Source organism: Falco peregrinus, chromosome 3 (assembly GCF_023634155.1).
Source record: "Falco peregrinus isolate bFalPer1 chromosome 3, bFalPer1.pri, whole genome shotgun sequence".
NCBI lineage: Eukaryota > Metazoa > Chordata > Aves > Falconiformes > Falconidae > Falco > Falco peregrinus.
The window spans coordinates 71,023,682-71,049,819 of record NC_073723.1 but is presented as its reverse complement, the minus strand read 5'-3'; the positions used below and the strand labels follow the sequence as shown (position 1 = coordinate 71,049,819).

The window sequence follows — 26,138 nt, the reverse complement described above, 5'->3', positions numbered from 1 at the left end:
AGAACACTGTGTGCCTGGAATGCATTAAGTGGAGCAAATGGAAATCTCACATGGGCAGCGCCGAAGGGTCAACTCCAGACTGAAAGAATGTAACCTTATTTTAAAAATAAATGCCTCTTGGGTGAAAAGAGAGTAGACAAGGGAGGGGAATGACTTGATATGTACTGAAATTATGCCTAGCGGTGCCTAGCCTGAGAAAAGCTGAGCTGTTCAGCTTGATTTTCCATCTTGTGGAGTCAAGAGCACTTTGCTCCATAAAGGATGCCAGTTATGCCAGTACTACTGAACATCGCCAAGTGCTGGCAACACAATGGACTAGCACAAAGCTGAAAAAAGGAATCGTTTCAATACTGAATATAAATATAGAATTATGACTGAAATAAAAACACAAAGCCATCAGGAAATTCTAAAAGCTCCCTCATGCTTCATCTTTCAACTGATTACACTGCCTTTAAAAATGCACACCATTCTATTTACCCACTAGTCCTAAATAGTCACTGTGTTCTACCTTCCTTTAAAAGAAACCTGTATGAAAATGTAATGAAATGTAAATGAAATCCATGCCTGGTTTAAGACATTTAAATATTTCTCAACAAGCTAATGGATACATATAAACCAAAAAAGAATAGCAATTCTCAGTAATTTGTGAGCAACAGGTATTTACAATAGCATTACACACAGAACAATAACCTATTGTTCAGGCAAAGCTGAATGAAGCAGCAGTAATCCTCCCATCACATGTGTAGAAAGAGGAAAATATAAATGTTACAGTACCTCTGTCTTCAAGTGGATTGCTAGCAAGGTTGATCGTATGGAGTCCTGAGCTGGGATTATGGGCTAGGGCACTGGCTAGTTTCTGTGCAAAATCTCTGGAAGAAAAGAAGAGAGAGGGAGAAAAAAATCCTGTTATTTCCTCTATCAACAGCACATTTGAGGCTTAAAAGCATCAAGGGGATTACCAGTCAGAAGTTGTCTATCCTACTGCAGAGCAGTAGCTGATTCTTCACAGCTCTAAACAAAGCTTATCTGGCTAATTTACTATCTTTCAAAGCAGGTTATTTTATTAATTTAATTATTTATTTTATATATATATCTATAATATGAAAATTTATATGAAAATATTTATTATATTATTTATTTATTCTGTGACCCAAGAGACTGAAAGGCACTCAATCAAAGCTCAGACTCCTTTTGATACAGGTCTGAAGATGTGAAATTAGAGTTCCACAAATAAGTGAAAACTTGACCACATCTTCCACTTCCTCCATGCCATGCATGAGTAGGATATATGCATCAACTTGCATACCACCACCTCTTTCACTCGCAAGCCAACCCCCACACTTGCAGCAGCTCTCTACCAACAGTCACTGAAACAGATGGGCTTTGCAGTATGTATATCCAGAAGGTCAACAAACCAGGACTATTTCTGACCTTGTAAGACAGCAGGAATAGCGCTCTCAGAGAACAGCAGCACACTGATGAACTGGTCTTTTCTTGCTTCTTTAATAGGAAGCATCAAAGTACATATCTGCTGACCACAGACCTAGCCAACAGGTCTCAAGAGAGACGATGGTGTATCAGTTCTACAACGCTCACAACAGCTGCACCAGGTAGCACAGATAGCTTTGAATTAACTTTAACCAAGCATGGGAGGTAGCTGTAGTAGCATCACCTACCTCTGTTCCAAATCCACTTGAAAGGCAAGGGAATGCAAACCTGTCTCATTTTGCTGCAGCTGGATTACCACCACCCACAGCACTAAATCAAAGCTGTCTTGGGTTTTCCTACACAATCACACTGTCAGACTCTGGTGGAGACATGTTCCTCACATTAAGTCAGAAGGCTACCGGCTTTTACCAGCTCTCCTCAAATCTGCCCTTGTACTTATTGGGAAGCTTTCACATATTAAGAGACTAGCTGTACTGTGTGCTTTTGTTAAAACTGAGACTATAATTTCAATGCTCTTACTTCACCTAAGTTAGACACTGAGGTAGAAACAAAAAATATGCCTTGAGCTTCCTTCTATCTCTGCCCTGAAGTACATCATCTTACCTCCTGTAGCCCAGTGGTGGAGAACTACCAGCTACATTGCTAGAAGAGTGATAATTAACACTGTCCTCTTTCCTCAGGACAGATCCTGTGTACCGTGAAACTATAGATCAGTCTGAGTGCTGAGAACTGCAGTGGAGATAGCATCCTCTTCCAGTATCTGGAAAAGAGTGGCAACTGGACAGCAATAGCCTCAATAGCTTTTAGTTATCTGTTGTTACAAGGTGTACTTGAGTACAGAGATGTTCCAGGGAAGTTTAGTTTCCCTTTGAAACCCTGTGCCCTTAAACAGACTCCTGGGGCTAGAACAGGTGCCAGCACTGCAAACGCATGATGATGGGCTGCCTTTAGGAAAAGCGTATTCTTTTCCTAAAAATACAAGCAGCATATGAATACAAACACTCAACAAAAAGAAATTCTGGGCTTGAATCTCTGCCACCTGACAGGCCTCAGGGTATCCTGCTTTGCTACCAGCTGCTGCTGCAGAAGACTACATATCTCCTGTAGATCCTCAGTTACATTTGCCAACACTCTGTGGGTACCCTCCAGCATTGCAAATGGTACTAGATGCCTGTGCTTAGGCAACTGACTCAAGCTTCTTATGTCCAGCCAAGAAAAATGAAGGTTCGAGTCAAAAAACCCAAACAAACCCCTTTCTTCATGAGAAGTTTCCTCCTCCTCCTTTATCCCTAACAGATTCTTGTAATTACCGTATTCTGCCTACACCTCCAAGCTTGTTTACAAGCTCTGCTCAGCTTCCACCACCAATACAGGCAGGATTACCAGACCTTTTTGGACAACTGGGGTGTGTCTGAACTACCTAGCAAAGGCACAGTAAATTGACTGCCACCAGAAAGCACTGGATTACTTATGTAGGGCACATGAGGTCCAAGAGTCATGTCATGGAAAAAACTAATACAACTTCCCTACTCATGTTGGGTACTTCCCAACCATGTTGCAGCTCTGCCTTAGGCTTCCCTAACCATGTGCAGCCTCTGCCATAAATGGAGGAACCAGGGCTCTGCTCACTGGGCAACATCACTTCCCCTCCTTTGCCCGCTTTTTGTTTCAAGTCCTAAAATTCACTACTATTTGTGGCTGCACACTTCATGAACAGAGCATGCAATGCAAGTCTGACATTTTCCATAAAGCATCAAACTCACTATGTATACATTGCACAGCTATGCTTGTCTGAATTGAGGACATTCAAGCTTGGAGGTAAAGCCCAAAAAAAGACTCAATTTAACTATATGTATGGCAGAGTAAGGATATTTCACCAAGGGTAAGAATACCACAGATCTGGAAATTTGAGACAAACAATTCCAAAAGAACTGTCTAGATAAAAACCCTGTAACAGGAAAAAAAAAAAAAAAAAAAAAAAAAAAAAAAGAGGATGTGTATGGGACCAACACTGTTAGATCTAAGAACATTCAGAGCTCAACCAGCAGAGGAAGATGAGATGTATCACCACTGTCAAAAGGCCCTTCAGGAACCAGCAGTAGGCACCTTTGCTGTTCCCCCTGTCATAGCTGGCCGCTCCCTTTGGAACAAGGCTGCAGAAGATGGTGTGGAAGGTGGTAAGGAAATTCTGCCTGCCAGCTTCCAGAGGCTACGCAAGCTCAACAAATAGGTAATTTTCACCAGCTCCTACAAACAGGCCTTTGCAGACTGAAGAGCCTGCCTTGCAGTTTCATGGAAATGAATATTCTGGTTATCACATATTGTCCCATTCCTCTAAGACACCTGCTGTCCTGAATGATTCTCCTTTCCCTGAGATCTGGGTATCACCTCACCAAAACGTTAATGTTTGCTATATGCACCAAAGCCGTCCAACGTAATCTGGACTGAACCCCTTATGTCTGTTAAAGAAATAGCAACGGGAATAAAATTTTCAGGAACATCTAAACAGGCAGAAATCTGATCAGACAGGGAGTTTCACCTGACATCCTGTTTTCCCCAACAGCAAGTCCACACTTCCCTAGTCCTGGGTCTTTATGACTGCTACTGCACAATAGCTTGCTGTCTCATCAGCTGGGAGGATGACAAGTGTTTATGGGTCCATGGCCCAAACCAAATCACAGAAATGAGTGGCTGGAGGTAGGAAAGAATGGAAACATCTTAAACTGACTCTGCTGCAGGAAGAAAAATGCTCTGGCAGCTCTCAGGTTATTTCTCAAAGCACTGCTCTTGGTAGCTCTTTCTTAACCCTGGTTTGGCATTCTGTCACTGCTCATTAAAAATGACTGGTAAGCTACGAGAAGGAAGATACCCAGTAACAACAGGATTTCCTCCTAGCAAGCAGATATGATAAATGGCAAAACAGACAAATGCATCCTTGACAAAAACAGACAACGCTGATGGGAGCAGATATACACCAAGGCAAAATGCCAAACACTGTGCATGTAGATGGAGACATGAAAACCAAATTCACAGGTTGATTATCTGTCAAGTCCCATTAAAACTGAACCAAGTTAATCCAAATGTGATAAATTAAGGTGAGCGATGTGCAAAGGCAGTCAATGTATCTTTTTATGTTAATTATTATCACTGGGTTTCATGGTGCATGTGGCAAGAAAAACGCGATTACAATCAGGGGCTTATGTCTCACTGACAGCTATTAAAGGCAGTGCACTAGGGATCAGAAAGTTTAGCTGTAATTTCAAACTGACCTCAAGTTTCCTCTGTCAATTAGGGTATCTTCTTTTAAAGGTATTCCAATGCAAAACCCATTTTAAAAAGAAGACGACCCAAACAATGGAAGTGGAGACAATATAACGCACACCAAATATTTTTGCTGTGCTCATTTCCCTTCTTTATTTGTAATTCAGTATAGTGTTGTTTCTCCCACCTTTCTACTTATTTTTTTTTATTAACAAAAAAATTAGTGCTAGAGTTTATCCTACCTATATGGTCTCTGACACTAACGCAAGCTACAAATACTTCCAACTGGGCTAGTTTGTCACTGGAACTTTGCTCCTATTTCCTGTGAAGGAAAAAAACCCCAAATGCCTAGTAACTACAACTTACCATATTTAAAATATATGCAAGGATTAAATTGCATGGCTTACCTTTATGTACCTTTTTTTTAAGGCTATGGCAAGGCATTAAACTTAACTATCTACTTTTAGCTTCTTTTAAAAAGTTGCTAATGTAGAAGTCCACAGTAAGATAAAAAGAGCTTGCTTGGTAAAGAAACAATAATCTCTTACGCAATATGGAATAATACGCTTTCTTAAAACCTCAAACACTGTTTTTTAAATGATAAAAAGGTGCCCATACTTCTATTGGCAATCATATCTGGAGAGGAATGGTGTGTGCTGACTTAGGGTTTATGCTTTCATCCAATCCATTTTGTTCCACTTAACCCAAATCTCCAGGCAGAATCTTAAAAAAAAACATCAGTTTAAAGGGATTTCTTGGACATAAGGAACCTCTGGAAAACCTGATTAAAAGCTTGTGACTACAGGCTCCTCAGAACAAGGTAAACATCGAGCACAAGCTTTTTTAATGCTAATTCTGACTAACACGCTTCCCTTTTACTGGGAGTAAGCAGTAACTAATGCGACATTTCAAAGACATTTCAAAGGAATTACTTACGTTCTAAGCCCAGCATTCTCTAGCACCAGTTCTTCCAACCGACTGGACCTACTCACCACTCGCAGTATCTGCTCACAGACATCAGTGGACTGCCACAGAAAAACAGAACAGAGTTAAAGAACACAAACATGGAACAGATAGTTATTCAGTTATAAGCTGTACATCACAATGGGATCCACTACCAGCTACTTGTCATACATAAATAGTAAGCAAAAATACCAGAAACATCCAAGAGAGAATTAGGTTGCAACAGAGGGCTTCTGGAAAAGACTCAGAGAAGCAAGAAGCAGACTAAAAGCCAGCCATTTATGAATCAGAACACCTAATCCTAGGGAGCAGAATTTTTTTATAATGATAGCAAAAAACCCAAACCCTGTGATTCAGAAAAAATGCTAACTTGACTTTTAAAGAAATCTTGTTCATATGCCACTTCAGAAAAAAGCGGCAACTAGTGCAAAGGAGACTAAAGCCTGACCAGGAATGACAACAAAACACAAAGACAGACATTGTATAGCAGACAAAAATACCCCAAAAAAACTCAAGAGCAAAAGCACTCTAGCTACAGGTCCTCCAAACACTGCTAAGGACCAGTGCTTAAGGGCCAGTGTATTTCAGTAGGAATTCTCCCAACCTGCATAGCAGTAAATCCCATCTCATAATCTTACTGTTGTTGAAATTTGCACAGACATTTGCAAGTACCATGAATGAAACATGATAACAAAACAAGTTTGTTTGCTATGCCAATTCAAACAGATACATAAAACCTTAATGATTTAAAAGCCATAGAGTGAACTCTGTACCTCATCACCTTTTATTAAAACTTTTTATTTTGCTTCTGGATTTGTCTTTTGTTTTTTCACAGTTCACACTAACCAACACTCATGTGATGTCTAAAGCTGAATTTCAGTCATGATCATGAAGTGGTGAAACTATTGTGTTGCCTACCTTTAAAAAAACCACAACATTCATACCTGGGACATCTGTGTCTCTAATGACAATCTGACATTCTCTAGTTTGGTTGGGTTTGTGTTTAGTTGTTTGTTGGTGGGATTTTTTTTTTTTTTTACTTTTAAACTGACTGAATCTCCTAAAAAGAAAGAGGAAAAAAAAAACCCCACACCAACGCACATATAAAATCTTACTAAACCTATACACGGTAAAGTGACAATTTTTCTGAAGACTGTCAAGTCAGCCATCTTCCCAGTTCTATCTTTGCCTTCCATATTGTAATAATTCAGAATATTATTATAATGCTTCTACAGCAGTGTGATTGCAAGTGGAAAGTTTCACGCATGTACTATAAAAACACGATGGATACCGTCTATCAAACACAGTGCCAGAGCAGACTCATGAAGCACAAAGTGTTCAATGGCCTCTGGCTATGTCTGACCTCATACTGACCCTCAGCAGTGTTCCTATGGCATGGATTTACTGTCCAACAATTTATGATTTCCGGTGGTTTTGACTGAAAATAGAATGTGTGGAAGATGAAGATTTATTTTTTTTTTCCTTTAAGGAACCGATGCATTTTCAAGATTGACAAACTTCATTTGTTTTCCACACGAAGTTGCTAAGAATGCAAAAAAAAACTTTCACATAAAAATATCTGATAGATAATACAGCCAGTTCTTGTTCTAAACAAACTACATTGGCCAGTCTTCTAACTAAGCAAACTATCTCATTTCATTGAACCAGAAATTGATTAACTGCATTGTACCTTTTAATAATACTGATTTTAACAGTGAACTACAACAGGATTAAAAATACTGCCAGTTTCATTCCATGCATAATTTCAAGTAAGATGTCCTAGCAAGAAAGAAAAGTTTTTTGTCTACTCTTCTGCCAAGAATTACATAAGCTAGCTTCTACTGAATTTTCATGGAGAACAATAGCTTCAGAATGCAATGAGAGCATTTTGAGATCAGTAAAACTGCATCAATTTAAACAAGATCAGACTCAACCTTCATTTTAAGGACAAAAGCTTCTGGAAGCAAGTGTAAAAGCAACTTCTCAAACAACTAACTCTACTTGTGACTATAAACTTCCAAGGTTAGAATAAATAGTATATTTTGATATATTTTTAGTGTCACCTAACTACTTATTTTCTTGGCCCTTTCTTCAGTAGTCCAACTTGTTTAGATTTGCGCCCTTTTTGCTTTTCAGGAAGAAAATTGATACAGAAGAATATCTATGTCACACATCACTACATGCTTATTTACTACACAGGGTTAGCTTCAGACCACTGGGAGAAAAAAAATCCATCAAGTTGCAATGGAAATAAAGAAAAACCTGCTTTATAAGTGAGGAAAAAAAAAACCATAATCCTGGTATTTTCATTCCACCTCCAAAAAGCATCTGAGATTTCTGACTGCTTTAAACTTAGTTTCCTATTTAGTCACTCAATATTGTCTGGGGGAGCTAGCAACACTTAATTAAGTAGTTTTATAGGCTACTGTTATTCATAGAATCATTTAGGTTGGAGAAGACCTTTGATATCATCAAGTCCAACCATAAACCTAACACTGCCAAGTCCATCACTAAAACATGACTCTAAGCACGACATCTACATCTATTTTAAATATCTTCAGTGATGGTGATATTCCACCACTTCCCTGGGCAGCCTGTTCTAATGCTAGACCACCCTTTCAGTGAAGAAATTTTTCCTAATATCCAGTCTAAACCTGATGTAGCTTGAAGCCATTTCCTCTTGCCTTGTCACTAGTTATCTGGGAGAAGAGACCGACCCCCACCTGCCTACACCCTCCCTTCTGGTAGCTGTAGAGAGCAACAAGGTCTCCCTTGAGTCTCCTCCAGACTAAACCACCCCAGTTCCCTGAGCTGTTCATCATAAGATTTGTTCTCTAGACCCTTCAGCAGCTTTGTTGCCCTTCTCTGGACATGCTCATCAAAATTTAGTTGTTTGTTGCTATTGCCCAACAAAATTTTCAAAATTTATTTGCTTGAAATTCTGACAAGACCTGACTCTCGGCAGTGTTTCTATGGCACAAATTAACTATCCAACAGTTTATATTTTCCTTATATGGTTAAGGGGGAAAAAATTTCAATAGATTACCAAGTTGTACTTGCCTAAAAAAGTTCACCTTGGAAAATGTAATAGCATCCTCTAAAACACAGCACAGCCTGGTAGGAGCAGGTATACTATTTCAATGTATTACTTACTAATTTCAGATCCTTGGAGGACAGCTTTGTAAACCACTGATTATACTCCAGAGCAGCAACTATAGGTATTAAGTCTCTAGAAAAAGAAAAACACTTTTACACACATTTCATATAACTGTCAGCTTTGGTCATTTGAAACAATCTCTTAAGTGTTCTTCCATATCTAATTGTCCATGCTTTTGCAATGCTAATTGCCTATAATCCTCATTACAGAAAGCTCTGCATTCTGAAAAATAAGTTATCACTAGCAGCTGTGTGTCTTTCTTGTATTTTAATACAAATTTTTGACTGGCCAACTGACATCCATTGTAGCATGAATTTTTAAATCAGGAATTTGTCTGGGCTGCCATTCTTACTTTTAGCATTACTTTTTCTTCAGCCTGTGACATATTTAAGCTTCTTAATCACCTCTAATTATAATTTACTATGACACTAAAAAGCTTTTTGGCAGTCTGATGATTTAATATAATTCCATGACTGAACGCTTCTAGGGAACACCTCCTTGTCTCATCTCTATAGTTTAATTCCCTCAGGATGCAGGAGACCTGCAAAAGGATAATGTGACTCTCAGCACAAAACCTCCTTAATTGTAAAAGGGATTTAACAAATAAAATTCTAAATTATTCCTGTTTTCTTCATCACAAGCCTCTTAATGTGATCTGCTCACTCTCTGTTCAGTTTCTCCAATAACAGACATTGATAAATGTCATGTCCATACACTAACCCCCAGCAGAATCATCCGTCAAGCACTAGCAGACTATTTAGCAGCACAGCACTTGGATCATTCCAATGTAACACATTAATTTATATAATAATAATATAAATACGTATATACACCTACATTAGGACTTAACAGCTACTTAGAAAGCCCTTGTCTCTACAGTGAAACAAAAAGGTGTAATATACATGAACTTATCAGGCCAGCAAAACAGTGTCACCCAGCCTCAGCTTTTGCAGGAAGAAATTTAAAAGCATTGGCTTTTATAGGAGAAATTTAAAAGCATTGGCTTTTATAAGCTGATGTCCCTGTCCCCCCCCCATCATCATCCCCCGCCCCAGCTTTTCATTCAGGACATATGCAGGTAGGCACAGATCTACATGAAACATGCAGTACTCTTCTCCCATCTTCCTTCTTACCCGCCTTCTGTGTTTCTCTAAGAACATTCAGACACTTCAGAGTGGTTGATAAACACATAGGAAAGCCAGGAGACAAGGCAACATGGTATGGACAAGCCTTCAGCAGGCTATACTGGGAGCTGCAGTTGCTAGATTTGGAAGCACAAGCCCATCACTAAGGTAACGGTACGAAGGTGCATCAAAAGACTGTAGCCCACCAACTGCGACACCCATGCAAACAGAGCATTTTCACACTCCTGCAGAGGAACTAGTGTGTGGTGCCCTTCAGTGATTAAGCCTGTTTTCCATCTTGTTCACAGCACACATCAAGTCTCGTGGTGAATTCATTTCCACTGGCACGGCAATCAGCTTCATGAAGCATATAGATCTATTTCTGTCCACCTCATTGTGTTTGCTCCTACACACAGACACTTTATCTCCATGTAAAGCAGTAACTGACTAGTGAAATATTAGTGGGGAGGAAAAACAGCAACCTGGAGCTGTTTTCTCTTTAGGCTGGGCAGGCAGGAACTTTCCTATGGAGTAAGGAATGTCCACACACAGAAGTTTGTTCCTCCTCTGCCTTCCGCTGGCGCGATCAGTAAAAAGGTAATGACTGAGCAGCTTTGATGGCCCTCTTGCCAGTGCCTTTGCCTTGGAAGTGTAATGAACATAATTTTTCAGGTGTAATTTTGCTTTATCCACTCAGTGGTAATTAGCTAGCCACAGCTGGTGGTGAACGCTGCAAGGCAAACGTTGGACAGGCTGACAGTATCACCATCACACTGGTAGAACAGAGCTGTTCATCCTGTGGACCACCAGCCCCAGAAGAGGCAGGAGGCACCAGCAGCAGCTGTATTTCAGCCATTAGCAGCAGCCCAGTTCCTCCAAAGGATCAGAGGGACAATGATTAGGGATGGCTAGCTGCAAGTGTTTACACTACCAGAGAGCTGGTAAACCAGCTCGGAGGGCTGTCAAGAGCTCAGTAACTTCTGGGCAGGAGAGTGGCTGCAGGCAGAACTTGCCTGAGGCCATCCTCTTCTCGCCTTCCCTCCCCAGGCCTGGGAGGGAAACAGCTGGAGGACAGCGGGTGCTCAGCATGGGTGGGGAAACCATCACACTTCCAAGAAGTTAAAGGAACGTTGCTGCAGCAGGACAGGAGTATTTTAAAACAGATCAACCCAGCTGATTTGCATATCCTCATCTTTAAATAGTTTAGTCTTCTGCAGTATCCAAGAGGCCCGTTTGCTCAAACCCGAGACGAGCACAGACATTGGCGCCCATCAGTAACACCAACTGCTAACCGCCCCCTGCACCCCACCTGCCTGAACAGTGGCACACCTGCCTCTACCGCAGGAGCCTTACTGTATAGAAACTCTGCTTTATCAGATTCTACCATCCAATTTTAAGAAGAAACTATATAGTCTTTTTTTTTTTCATTTTGTTCAGATTTTTGAGAGTGCTCCTGACCAGTGAGGGTCCTTTAGGAATTTACCTCTACCTCCTTCTCTTGCATTTGTCATTGAGTTTTCCTTTCTAAAATTATATACTGCTTTATTCACTTTATTCTATTAAATTCTAGATGTAGTACCATGAATTATCTGAATTCTTTTACAGTACAGTATGGAACAACACAAACGACCATTTCCAAAAGCAGGGCCTTCTCATAACTTTCCCTCATTGAGTTATACCGAGTTGGTTTGTTTACTAAATTACTATTCAGGAAAAAAAAAAAAATATTTACAAAATGCGAGTCTGTGCCATCTTAAAATGAAAACAGATTCTGTTCTACTGGAATGCAGAAAATTTGTCCAAGCTTCAACAACATTCAAGCTTATCTAATGTCTTCATGTTTTTTCAACATCTCTGTCCTCCACTGTATTTAAGATGGCAAGAAATCTAAACGGCACAAAGCAAAAAAATCTAACCAATCACACTTTGACAATTTTCTGAATTTCCAAATATGCTAAAACATACGCTACACAGATGAAAATCATGCTACTGCATTAAATAAGCCCTGTTCACTTGCAGTCTTTTTTTGTTGTCTTAAACAATTATATGGTTCACAGCACAATATAACTTCAGATAAAACCTCAGAAGTCATGCTCCCATGTGATAAGCCACGCTATGCACTCTAAGTGACAGGCGCTCTGGGAACTTAAATTAATCTATAATTTATGCCATTTTATGCTGACCTCTAACAGAAATGCTTTACTAGGAAAACCACATATTGTTTATTTTTGCAATGCACAGCCCCTGTATCTAGAGAACTGGTATATCCAGCCTACTTTGGTTCAGAGCTTCTCCAGAACATCAAGTGTATCATTTCAGCAATCCCAAAAATTAGGTGGACAAGATATGTAGCAGTCTTTCAAAATCCAAGCATGATGGCATATTGTTAAATTTATAGCATTCTCACTGTGCTAAATATATCACAAAACACTCTCATACAGTCTTCAATTGACTGGGATCTCAGATCCTAATTCATATTTTTAATGACTAACATAAGGCTTTGGCTTCCTAAAAAATTTAGTTTTCTTGAAATTTCAACCCAAAATCTTTTTGTCAGTTCAGTCTAACATGTAGAAACGCTCATCACAAGATGGATTCCACATGTAAATGGCTTCAAAATTGTTTTGAATCTTTGGACTTACACAGTCATGAGACATTTAATAAAGACTTTTATTAACAACACAAATATATGTCCTCAGTGGTGTCAATTTTCTAAGGTATACTGCTACAAAAAGCTTTTGTGAAGCAACAAACCCATTATTCCGTTTTCCAAAAATCAACTCATTTGAACAGGCTGTGATATTCTAAATACTTAAAACACTTCTATCCACTCTTTCCTAGCGAGTAATATTTTTCACTCCCAATAAATTGTTCAAACATTTAATTTCTGTTGAAGCTGAGTATCTGTAAGTCACTTTCTCAAGAATGCCCCATGGTCTTCTCAGCAAAATGTTTAAAGCATCCTTATGTTCTTGTCCCACATTTACTTGTGCTCAACAGTATTCACTTCCTTATCTCCTCTCACCAAGGCTTAACCAAAACCAACCAGTCTTTGGCTACATCTGTCATGCACTAGTTGCAGCCCTGTAGTCTTGTTCAAGTTACACCTGAATTACTCAATGCAGGTACAGCTTAATAACTTTTGTCATGCGATTCAGCGCAGATTGTGAAAGTCCATCACAGAAGCTGAGTAAGTATTTGAGTGGAGGTTTTTGAGTGTACATACTAGATAGCTTAAAGCTGCAAAGACTGCAATGACAAAATACTTCTATTTGCCCATCTCCATGTTCAGCCTTCCTGATACAATATTTTAACACTGTACCTCTGACAGATTCTTAATTCTTCCATTGGACTTTCCCAAATAAATAAATCCTTCTCTGTCTTATTTACAGTTTCTTAAGTTGATCATTTTCCTTGTATAATGATGGACTTTAGTTAAGAGTCCCACTTCCTCCTACTTAAATATCTTCAGATTCAACTTTCTTAGAATCCAGTTTTCTCAGCCAGCTAAATTCAGTGAACCAAACACAACACTTAGTTTAGTCTCAGTATCTCATAGTAAAATTATTCTCAGATAATTCCTTTCTGGAAGTACTCATTTTTTACAGGATCTGTTGTAAGTGGAGAAACTACTGGCTGGGATTCAGATGAACAACTTCTACTAACTTTCTAACAACAATAATTTCCTTTACTGCGTACACCATGAGAAAAAGATTCTGCATGAGTAAAGACTGCATAATTTCCTTTTTTGCTTTGCCAACCATATGCAGTTGCATGTTTTCTCTGCTGAATTTGATCTCTTATATCCACCATCACAGGAAAAATATCTATCTGCTAACTATTTGGAGTGCTTCCAATAGCAAAATATATTTATCTTCTCAGGCTCCTCAATGAAATGTGGTCTCTGTGGGGCCTTTTGTGCAAAACCAGCAGCTTTGTGCCGAAAACTAGATCCACTACAGATGGTCGTTTCAGAGGTCTACACATTCAAGTAACAGCTATGGGACCATCCCACTTCAGGAACAGCAGGCCAACCCTATTGCGAGGGGAAACAAGGAAAGTTTGAAAAATGTTAGCGTGATTACTGCATATTGTTTACCTGTGGTCAAGGTGACTGAAGTCTTGCAAATTCAGCTCTCTGGTATCTTGTGTCAGATATATTGTATCAACATCCTGTTAAAAATACATAACAAAATACATCTTTACAGAACCGTTTGGTGTTTTTTTCCCCAAGTGCTATGATTTACCTGTTCTTTCATCATTTGTACAGTTAGCTGACAAGAGCTCAGAACAAGACATGTACTTACCCACTGTACTTCTTCTCTATAGGGAAATCCCAGCCAATCACAAACACAGGCATACATCTGTGAAAAGCCTCCTAAAAACAACCCAAGGGAATATTTAACATAATAGTAAAACAAACAAACATCTAAAAATACTTTAATACTTATACTTAAAGATCCAGTCTTTCAAACTCACTCCCTCTTTCTCTCAGAAGGGCGTCCATTGTACTGCTGAAACAAACTGAGGCTATCCTACCTTTGCCTGGTAGGCTGCAAGAAAGCTTAATATAGTGCCTTCACCTACCAATCAGAAGTCTGCTCCATACTAATTACACCTTACAACTAATTACACCTTTACAAGCTTCTGCCAGAAATAGAATTAAACTTCCTGACGTTGCATTTCCAGGCTTTTTATATTTGAGCCTTTAAATTCATACTTACCACAAGGTCCAAGTTCTGCCACTGTCTGACTGTCCCACAGGGCCTGGAGATTAGCCAGTCTTTCTGAAGGCTCCATAGTTACTTTTTTCAGAATCCTCCTAGAGGCAAAGGGAGAAAAAAAAAAAAAGAAATCATTCATGATTTTGAAAGTATTTTTAAACTCATAATTCATCTTTATTTCAGGTATGATTTTAAATGAGTAAATAGAAGAATACAACTTTAATATTAATTTTTAATACAATTAACTTCTCTACCTAAAAGTCACACATGTCATGATGCAGCCCAGTAGCAGTAACGTTTATTTTTCTTTCTAATGATTAACCCTATAACTACTGGAGCAACTCAGCCAGTCTGTGGACAAGATCACTGAAGCCAAGGAGACTTGTGGCCCTCATCTAACACAAGGACATCCAAAATAGGGAGAGATATGCTATTATTGGTTACCCTGAAACCACTGCTGTTTATACATTGCTTTTATGCAGTAAAAGCACTATGGTGCAAAGAGCCACAGAGCATGCTGAGTAGCTACATGAGACCTCTAGGCTGTACTCTAGACACCCAGCTCCAGTCTGTAATTTGATAGTTTTCTTCCTCCCCCAGAAAGAAACACAATCCCTTCCTGCCCTTAAAGAAATGAAATCATCTGTTCTTCTGAATGACAAGACTGCTTCATAATCTGCAGAATTCCATAAAACAGCACAGAAGAATTAATAAGAGATATTAACAGGAGAAACTTCTTCCCCCCCTTCTTGCCTATTCTGGTCACATCATCCACACAAATCCCTAATATCTTCATTTTGGAGAGCTGTGCTATCTGATAAAAGAGCAAGATTTCTTTTCTGGGAAGCAAGGACTCCATACCGCTACCAAAAATGCTCCAGCAACGTTCTCAAGAAAGCCCAGAGAAAAAAATGTATAGAGCTCAAGGCCTTCACAGACACCCAAGAAGAACATGCAAGAGCCTTGCAACCCTCTTCACTCTACTCTTTCTGCCTGCATTTCTCATACCATTACTGATGTTTTATGTCAAATCTGCTCATAAATATTCACTTGTATGCATGCTTTTTGAAGGAAGAGCTCAATCTCCATTAAAGGCAGTTAGTAATACTGCCACAGAGTAAAACTGAGAGTAAAAATAAAAAAAGAAACTGCCACCCAGCGTTTATGAACGTATTTCCTACTCCACCTACACGAAAGGTGAATAATGAAGACTTGTACCCAAAATAAACCATACAAATTTAGGCTGACAATTCATATCTAATGTCTGTTATGAAAGTTCACTTATAAAAATCAACATGTCCAGGAAAACTCTTTTGCACAGTCCATTTTCTCTAATGTTGCTGAAAAACCAGGAGCTGAAAAGCACAATAGTAGAGCTGCCTGATCCGATCGAGAGTAATGAAGATGAGGCAAGGACAGAGAGAAGAAAGAAAATAAAATGAAGAAAAACTACTCAGAGGCACAAATACAAGAGAAAACCAAAAGGCAGGAACAATGAATAAAGAAGCAGCGCAATAAAGCTAGAAAGGGAGACACATGATCCAAGGAGCCATTTAAACCATGGGAAGTATATAACAAGACAGCCCAGAGCTCAGTTTTGAAGAACAAGACTCCCAAGCATGTGCATCATTTCACAAACGCTGAAAGTGAACACAACTTTTCCCTTCTCTCCCAACTCAGATTTTACTTCAGGATGGGGTGTGGGTGTGTGTGTGTGGTGAGTAATGGGACAGGACACAGAACAAAACAAAACAAAAAAGGAGTAAATAACAATAAACCCCAGAACCTAATCTATATTTTAAGTTGGAAAGGCAACAAGGCAAAATTAAAAGTTAATACTCCAAATGCCTGCATCGCCCTTCAAAACAAAAGATTCTTGCAACCCTACAAACCACGCATAGTCTACCTGTGCTCTGCCCTGCCTCCTGGTTCTGCCATACACCTGGACAAGCTCAGTGCTTGCCTCAAAGTGTTTCTCATATCCTCAGTGCATTTCTGAGGTCAGGGTGGGGAGACAAGTGGACAAGAAGTGGTAGCTTGTCACCATTTCTGCACAATCTATTCCCATTAGAGGTGCCCTAAAAGACACTTACACTGGTGAGAGTCCAGGGAATATCTTCCTGAGGCAGGTCCCAATGTGCGCCAGCACCTCGTTCACATCCTCCGAGGACGCCATCTTCATGGAGATGCTGCATTTCTCAGTTTCCATAATTAACTATAAATAAGATGGCATGAGGGCAAGAACTGGGTATCATATAATTCATGTCCATTTAAAAAGGAGAGCACACTGAATGCCAGCTGAATGCTTTGCATGCTGGTAGGATTCTGTTATTCTTTAAGACATGACACAGCAATGCTCCCAAGTAAAGTTTTTGAAAGTTGTTCTTGAATATAGAAGACCCCCGTACTCAAACTTTGCTTTTCCTAATGGTGCCCTGCTTCCCACAGGAATAAAATTTTCAAAGGATCCTGACCTCAGCTGACGCTTTGAAAACCAAGAACTTTTCACAGCATTGTCCTCTTTTGAAACACGTCCCAGAACACCAAGAGAAGTGAGTGCAGTCTGACAGGAAACTATTGAACAAGCAGGGCCTGCTTCCTCCAGCAAAAAGTAAAAGTCTTTAATGGCTCTGATCCTCTAGAAAAGCTCTAATGCTTTGATCTATAACATTTAAGAAAATGTTACATTAATATTTTGTCTCAGTTCAGATGAAGCAGCAACTCGGCTAACATATCTGTCCTGCTGTCTGGTAGATATGGGCTTCAGTGAGGGGGGGGGGGAAATAAAGCCTTTTGCAACCCATCTCTGTTTACATATTGAATGTTCAGAAACAAACCAGATTACAGTATGACTGACAGATCAGGTCTGCTGCTGCTTTTGGCTGCACCACAGTAAGCAATGTATTCTCCAGTGTGAATATTTAGCACAGCCCAAGTCATGAACTCTTTTAGATGAGGAGCTGTGCATACACAGTAAAAAGGTAGTATTAGGAATAAATAAGAAGCACAGACAGATAGTAAAAGAGGGGACACTGCATAGTATCCTACAGAAGATAATTTTTTTATTGAAACTGGTTCCCAGTTCATGTCTAGGGTTATCATCAGGATAATCCTCAAAGAGGTTGTATTATCGCAAAAGCACACCGGGAGTCTTCACACCTTTTCCCACCAATTCAACTCCTTTCTGAACCTGTTGCCGTGATGAACAAGTGGGCAAGTTACTACTGGTTTTCATCACCATCGATATTAACATTTCCCTACGTAACTCTGTCCATTTGTTCACTTATCTTACAGCGGGAAGCTCTTCACAGCTTTCTGCCAGATGCCTAGCACAAGACTACGTCCTTCAGGTATCACAGATTTAACACTGTTTGCAGGAAAATTGCAACAATACCATTTGCCCCATAAGCAATAATCCAGGATTCTGCCTGCCTTCAGCTGTAAGCCTTACACATTTAAAACACAAATGAATGTGAACATGCAAAACCTTAAAAAATATTTTAGAAAAATGGTATGCTAAGTGAGGCTTCTGAAAATCCCTTGTAAGCCCTGCTACAACAGTGATCGTCTATGCCTCCAGGAATAATTAGCATTAACTAAATGGCATTTTAATACCTTAAATAAATAAAGCCACAAAACCACACAGAATTTATTAAATGTTGCCCCATTAAAATAGTAAGCATCTGGACCTACACCCCCGCCCCGCCCCCCCAGGAAGCCTTCAAAAGCCAGATTAAAAAGACGACATGTTAAAAACAATGAGAGATTTTCACAGTTCAAATAAAGTGTCACGCACTCCTATTTTTAAAAACCTCTTTAAAAGCCAAACACACATGAAACACATGAAGACTGATACAATCGAACTGTCAAATCTTGTCAACACGTTCATCTTATGAATTAAAAACTTATTAAAGGCATTCTTCTTTTCAGCACCTTCTCTTTGACATTCACTTTTTTTTGAGCATGTAACTTGCTGTCAAATGTATTTTGCGTGGTGCACAGTAATGGCACCGAGAATAGCTGGAAGCAAACCATTTCTGCCTGCAGTGTAAGCAGTAGCTTTTGGCTTCACCATAAAGGTACACACCACAGAAGCCATTCAGTCTTGTGTGGTGATGATAATACACCAGCCTCCATTGTTTTATCTTCTCTGAGAAAAATACTCACTTACAAGAAAAATGAAAACTTGTACCACATTGAACTAGAAAAAAAAAAAATCACTTCTTATCATCATCCCACCTGCACAACACATTGCTAAAATTGATTCTTTAAATTCTTATCATTACTAAGATTTGAAAGCAGCATTAATGTAAGCATGCAAATGTCAGTGTGCTCACTGCATGGGGACACCTGCATATTAGAGTATTACCTCCTTGACTGGAACAGATTTAGCAATGAGTAAACATGTATCTTTTATCTAGAATACACTTACCTGCCCCGGTTTATTGGAAGTTACTCCTTGGATTTCCAAGTAGCTGAAAGTTAGTTCTAACTGTAGATAAAAAAGAAAACGCCACATTAGTGCAATCTTCTTATTTTAAAGAGTACTTACGCTTTTCAATAAGGTTAAGAAAACCTTGAGAAAGGCTACTATTATTATTCTACATCGATTTCTGTAATCAACACTAAGTATTTGTTAGTATCCTATCTGATTGCTTTTTCCAGTAAAAGAACACTTAACATTCACTTGTTACAGGTTCAAATGGTTATTAGAAGTTACAGGAATACCACACGTTGGACCCTTTGCTATAAGCATATAAGCTTATAATAAAGTTTTTAACAAAATTTTACTATAAAAGCATTGTTTATACAACACCCTACTGATACGTACTCTTGTGACTGAATAACCATTAATTACAATATTTACAGCATCACAATTATTATTATCAGTTACACTGATCACAGATGTGAAAAATTTTACTGCACAGAAGCTGAAGGGACATGCACACACAAACTTTTATAGATACATATATAAATAAAAATATATAAATAAAAATACCATATATAAATAGACATATAGATATATAAATGCTTGTGACTACTTTAGCACGTCTGTAAGTATGAGAGGAAGTCACACATTTGTTCGCCTGAGTGGGTTATCTGGACAATGGGATAGGCAGGGAAGAAGGGTGAATATACTGAACTCAAATGGAAACTTAGAAGAAGGCAGGGAAGTCCTCTTCTCCAAGGACAAATCTAGAGCTACAGGGAGTGTGCTAAGATCTGAATTCACGGCTACGGAGACAAATGATTTGACATGTGAGTATGCAGAAAGAAACAAACCTCCTTGACTGAATCATAACTACAGGGCAAGAAATTAGCACCGTCATTTCCTTTTACTTATCATTAAAACCATTGTAACTGAGCAGTCTGTTGGAATTGCAGTTTCCTGTACTTTATCTTATCCTAGGTTCACAGTCAGGTGCTCCCAGGCTAACTGGCAAACACCATAATACTCTATTTCTGTATTTGTGGTAATTTTTTTAAAAGACAACCCTGAACAACTCTTGGGGTGCTCAGAACCCAGACGCAGCTCTCAAGTCTCTCTGCAAAGGCTGCAACAGCACATTGGGAAGTTGGGATGGAGGTACCAGTTTCCAGCCATAAGAACCAGCTAAAATTTTTTCAGAAAGTAGCAAGATAGTAGGGAATGCTCCTAAACACCAAGATCTCACTGCCAAATCTGTAAGTAGGCATGAACATTGTTAGCAGAGGATCAAGCTGCCCAAAAAAATGTGATTAAAATAGTTATGATCTAGAATGCACTAAAATTTAGAGGTGTTTAATGAAAAAGATGACCTTTTTTAAGCATTTAGCTACATTAGGCACTCACAGCTGCAGAGATTGAAGATGTTATTACTGTCTGTTTTTCTTTGTTGCCTATTTTCTGAATCTTTTTCCCTTCAGTTGCCCCTCATGATTTGACAGCATCAGAAGATATAAGCACTCCTCAGCTATATCTGTGCAAAGTTCACCTACCACCAAAGGCCTAACTTAGTGACCAAATTTTAGTTTTTGAGGAGTCTTCATGTGCTTCATTTCACTTATTCTGCTGCAGGGGCAGCATCCACAGCTAACAGGCAGTTTCAGACCACAGGGGTGCCATCACATCTGCTTATGAAGTGAGCGTGTGGAGAGAACAGGGGCAGAAGCAGCAGAATCAGCACAAGCATCTTCCCAGTCCTACACCGACACCTTGCATTTTTCCAAAGGCAAGATGTTCACTTCTCTTCAGGCCTCTTCATTGCCTAATTTCTAAACTAAGACTGGCAATCTTTTGTGATGACAGGACATGTCCTCAGGCCAGAAAGAAAGAAAAAAAAAAAAATATATATCCATAGAAGCTTTTGGTTTGGGCTACTGCAATAAGCTAGACTACACGCATAGAAGTGAAAGGCTCTTTTTCTCCAGTGCTAGTCAAATTAAACATATGAGACTAGCTAACATTTGCTTACCCAAATCACAATAAAATTTTAGGAAAAATTTCTGTGACTGAAATCCTTCTTTTTTGGTAAATTATCTACCTACCAGATTAGCAAAAGCAGAACCTTCAAAGTACTGTACATGTGCAAACATATATATATACATATATATATATATATGTACACATCATCAAAAATTCTTTTTTACTCCTGATAAAAGTTTACACAGATCCAGAGTCAAGAATCCAATCCGCAAAAGTCAACTTGACTGGAATTAACAAATACCAGGAAACGTGGCAGTATCTCCATAGTTACCTTTGGTTCATTCTTCTACTTAAAAACATGGATTTTTACAGTCCTTGATTTTCAGCAAAAATACAGCACACGTTCTAAACATCATCTACCTCAAACTATGAAATAATTTTTTAAAAGTTTAAAAAGCATAACCTAATTTATTACATGAAATTATGTTTTTTAAAAATCTTCTTAAAAGGCTACGAGTGCCTCTCATTTAGGGACCCTTCAGTTACCAAGACAGTTAATTTCACAGTCCCTATTTTTTCAATCAAAACCTAATGAAAACTGGCACTAGAAATATGATCACAAACCTGAATTACCCTCCCACAAATATTTCATACACTTATCTGTGGGCTTGATGACACATCCAACATTTACTAATGTTGTAAGTACATTTTATACAGACTGTAGCAAGAATGAGTAGGCTTTCAGTACTGCCCTTCCTATCAAACCGTCTACATTAGCGGATATGAACTGATTGGACCTGCGTGTAAAGTTAGGTGCTGGCCACTGTAATATCCTTGCTCTAAGGATAATCAAGTGAATTGATGTTTTAGTTAATCAACCTTCACTCCTTTTAACTTTGATTCTCGTTCAGCAGATACATCTCAACAGCACTGTTTAAGGAAAAGTGAAGTTTGAAATCAGACATTGTAGTAACAGTCACTCAGAACCGGCCATCTCTCAGCATACTCAGTGTTATGAGAGGTCACTGGAAGGATAAAGTGTCTGCTGCATGTTCTCAGCTGTCTTGCTTATGGCATGCCAGTAATATGGAAGTTCTTGGGCTTAGCTTTTGAAAATACAACAGTTTAGAAAATTCAGTAAGTTTCACTAAACCTGCTAGAAAAGAAAGGCACTTTCAACCAACCTAATTGTTCAGATATACAAAGTTTAATTTTGACATAAATCATGAGCAGTTTCTGCTGATAAGCTTTCTTTTATTTGTTAGCACTAAACTCACACTTTTGTTAGTACAGATTCCCATGAAAACAGAAACAAGGTTTTCAACTATGTAATCTATTCAATAAAAGGAATTTCGAAAGGTATCTTTAATGGTAAATTAGAAGTACAGCTATTCTTTAGTACTCCAAACCCTAGCCTTCAAGAGCTTTTTGATGAATTACAATGCCTTTGCTATTATTTAACAAGATCACCATCACTACCTGTCCATCATACTGCCACTGAACTGATGTCTAAGCTGTTCATCAACGGGCTTTATGTTTCCATGAAACCAGTCATCAAATTCTGTCTTAAAAAACCCTGGCTGAAAACTGCAGCAATCCAAAATCCAACAGATAGCCAACAGGAGACATCTGTGCTGCAGGGACAGGGTGATTTGCTGAGGGAAGCAAATTTCAGCAGAAATTCAAGCTAGAGTCATCCTACCGGTCAAGTCAACATCTTCAAATCATAGGTAAGGATGGTCACATTTACCAGTGACCATACCTGAAAATCTGGTTATTCCATTTATCGATCCTTTGTTTTCTATAAAACATATATACACAGACATACACACACTTAGATACCCACACTTAAAACACAACAAAATAGAACATATGCCAAATTCCTATTCACTGAGTCCAAGCTGGACAAGAGATGTTCTTCCACATCAGTCATTTTCATTCACATGGAAATTATCTTTCTCTGCTACAACAATCATTACGAATTGTCACAGGAATAGAAGAATAATTCACCAGCTTTAGGCAAGGCAGGTCAGCAAGATGCTTTTCAAAACAAACCACAGAAATCATCAGTAAACAGCAGAGTTTAATAAAGCTCAACATTATTTGTGTCTCCAAATCAGATATATTCCTGTTTGACACTACAAACACGAGAGGGAATAATGCCATTAGCTTGTTCGGATATAAACTGTCCCACTACAAAGATCATCAGGCTCATATCACAGCTCTTCAAGTTAGTATTTCCAACATAATTCTTCACCCACCTGCATTTCTAGAAGTTAAAATCCATCTGAAATGGTAACTATATATTCTGACAAATTATTTAAGACAGACACTAATGGAAGCACCGTTTTATCTCAATACCACCAAACATACCATTCCTCAGTTGTTATTATTTTTTAAACAGATGCGTAAGTATAATTAAAGTATGCTAAGTTTATGCAACTTACATTTCTATCTACAAAACCAGTATTTATAGAAACACAGTGATTTACCTTGCTGGGAATCCGAGATGTTAAAAGAAACGCCCGACATGATGCCAACACCTATTGGGAAAAAACAAGAAAAGAACAGCATTTGTAAGAAATTTTTAATTTATCAGGAGTATTATTGAAGCTTCTTTTCCAGGAAAGTCTTGAAACCAGAGGGAAAAGACCTCTAGCAGAGTGAGTGTTGATTCCCTTTGCTGTCATACACGGAAGGAAGGGGAACTGGGCTCAGATCCAGTAGAGCACGGTGATGAGACTGCTGCAATCTGATCAACTGTAAGCTAGTTAGTTCAGCATCAAACTCAGAAATTTATTTCCTCAATCTCTCAAGAACGTTTAATAGGAATCTTAGTGACATTTTAAAAAGCGGCAAGGATAAGAAGCCCTACCAGGAACATACGATATACTTAAATATAACAAAAATACACAAGACAAGCATATTATTAGTAATACCAGACCATAAGCAAACATATTTTTTTTGGACTTACTCAGTGCATTTCTAGAGTAATAATACAAAGATTTCTCATTGACAACACCTGTATTTCTTCTCCAGCAAGGACAATGGAAAAATGCAATTAGATAAGCGAGACCAGTGACTGGTGAGAAAGCACAATGAAACAAGTATTTCAGAAGTTACTACCAATCAAAATGTAATGATATATAAAAGTTACACTCCAATCTCCAGTAGCACATCCCACGCACAGATTTTACGCTTTGCAAAAGGGATGACTCATTTTGCAAAACTAAAGTATTGCTTTTTGATCTATCTGCCTACAGAATTAGCTGCATCTTTTTCCAGACAAAAAACTGAAATGAACTTAAATTGAACATCTGGATCAAAACGCCATAGCACATGCAAAGCTTTTCACACAGCTGGGACCTTCTGAACCCAGTTCTGCTTGGCAGGTATCTATCTCCAGGTGAGCAGGTTGACACAAAACATGTTCCTCATTCAGAGAGGGAGAACGAGCCTGAGAAGGTAGCCCAGCATCCAGCTTTGAACGCTGTTCAAACACTTTGGAGATTGGATTTCAGCTTTAGTACCTCAGCTGAACCACATCTTGCTAAAACCTAAGAGTACAAATGCTGTACTAGTGTTGGATATCAGCAGACTATTTCAGGGTTGATGTGACCAGACCTGGTGCTCCAATTATCACTGATGCAGAGCCAGACAATTGTGGAATAGTAACCACTGCCTCCTGGAAGGCTCACCTCTTCACGGAGGCCCATTATGCTAACTGGCACACCACTGCTGCCACTTGGCTGGCATGTCCAGGCCGCGTCAGACAGACCTGCCTGGTCCCCTTGCACTCATGCCTGGGGGAGAAACAGCCTCTCCTGCTCTCCTCCCAGCTGTGCCTATCACAAGTATGTCTTCCACAATTCAGCATGCAGAGAAAAGGGAAGGGGCAGCCCATGGGCTTTTACCACTGCAGTTTCCCCAGCCTGACAGCAGCTCTCTGGTACCGTAATAAAATCTTGAACCTTTCCCCTCCCTCACCGACCTCCTCAGGGCAGACATCCACCGTAGGTGTGCATCAGTCTCCCAGGAGCCTCTGGGGAAGATCACACCCCATGCACTCACAAGAAAAGCTTTATTATCAGTAAGAGTGCCCCTCTTGGCCATCATCACACCCACAAACAAGCTGCCCAGCTCTGAAGAGGGATAGGTGGTCAGGCAGTCTCGCTGCACCAGCACCACCTGCAAAATACCTCCAGAGCAGCTGCAGCAGCTTGTCCTGACCTGCTTCTGGTCACCACATCTCAGGTGCAGAAGTGAGACAGTCAGGGGAAAGGACAGCTTTTGAACAGCTGTTTTCTGTGTTTCCCTTCTAGGTAGTGGCCTACAACATTAGAGATCAGTGTTCGTGCACACACCACGGTGGGACAGCTGGTTACAGGAAAATCAGGTCATGGTCCTGTTACAAAACATTTGCCTGCATATACAGGTTCAAGCTACCTTATGAGCATTGACAGGGTCCCTCTAACATGATTACAGTACAAACGAGGAGTCCAAATAACAAAGTTAAATGCAATCCAGGTAACCAGAAGGCTGTAACACAATTACATTGGGAAAAAATGTTCCAACAGAGCACATGTCAGTGTATATTCTCATGGTAGATATACCAAAGCTCCCAGAGTGATATTGCTAAAACCAATGAAGTATCCACTTACCTTAAGAAGATGCATTTACATACAAAGGAGAGGACTGTCGTAAAGTGATACTCCCCACTCAGCTGGGAAAGAAACTACTCTTGAGCAATAGGATGGTACAAAAAAGCCTGAGCCCTCTAATGCAGTAACGCTGAGGTTTCTACAGTTTTCACAATTAAGACTGTCACAAACAAGTAAGAGTTTGATTTTTACATAAAGCCAACTGAAGACAAGGTCAACTATTACTGCAAAATTAATGTCCCATCTTGACAACAGCAGGACCAGATTATTTTTTTTTTTTTTAACAACAGCAGAATCAGCCAAGAGGAGGCTTGTAATTTATCACAGTTGTAGCTGCTAAAATTCATGAGTATGCATCATGACCTTTGACAGGATCAGCTTTAGTTTACTGCT

General features: G+C 39.2%; 1 protein-coding gene across 3 annotated transcripts in view; it reads right to left on the bottom strand.

Annotated features, from left to right (window-relative positions):
* The window catches only part of CARMIL1 (capping protein regulator and myosin 1 linker 1), a 241,305-nt gene that overhangs the window by 137,603 nt on the left and 77,564 nt on the right, over positions 1 to 26,138 (bottom strand). For all 3 annotated transcript variants that reach the window (XM_055799395.1, XM_055799396.1, XM_055799397.1), the window contains 9 exons: positions 23,577 to 23,627; positions 19,111 to 19,170; positions 16,772 to 16,893; positions 14,679 to 14,776; positions 14,262 to 14,332; positions 14,054 to 14,127; positions 8,827 to 8,902; positions 5,647 to 5,735; positions 775 to 869 (listed from right to left, as the gene is read on the bottom strand). In XM_055799395.1, coding sequence (XP_055655370.1) covers positions 775 to 869; positions 5,647 to 5,735; positions 8,827 to 8,902; positions 14,054 to 14,127; positions 14,262 to 14,332; positions 14,679 to 14,776; positions 16,772 to 16,893; positions 19,111 to 19,170; positions 23,577 to 23,627 — 736 coding nt within the window. The remainder of the gene's footprint in view (positions 1 to 774; positions 870 to 5,646; positions 5,736 to 8,826; positions 8,903 to 14,053; positions 14,128 to 14,261; positions 14,333 to 14,678; positions 14,777 to 16,771; positions 16,894 to 19,110; positions 19,171 to 23,576; positions 23,628 to 26,138) is intronic.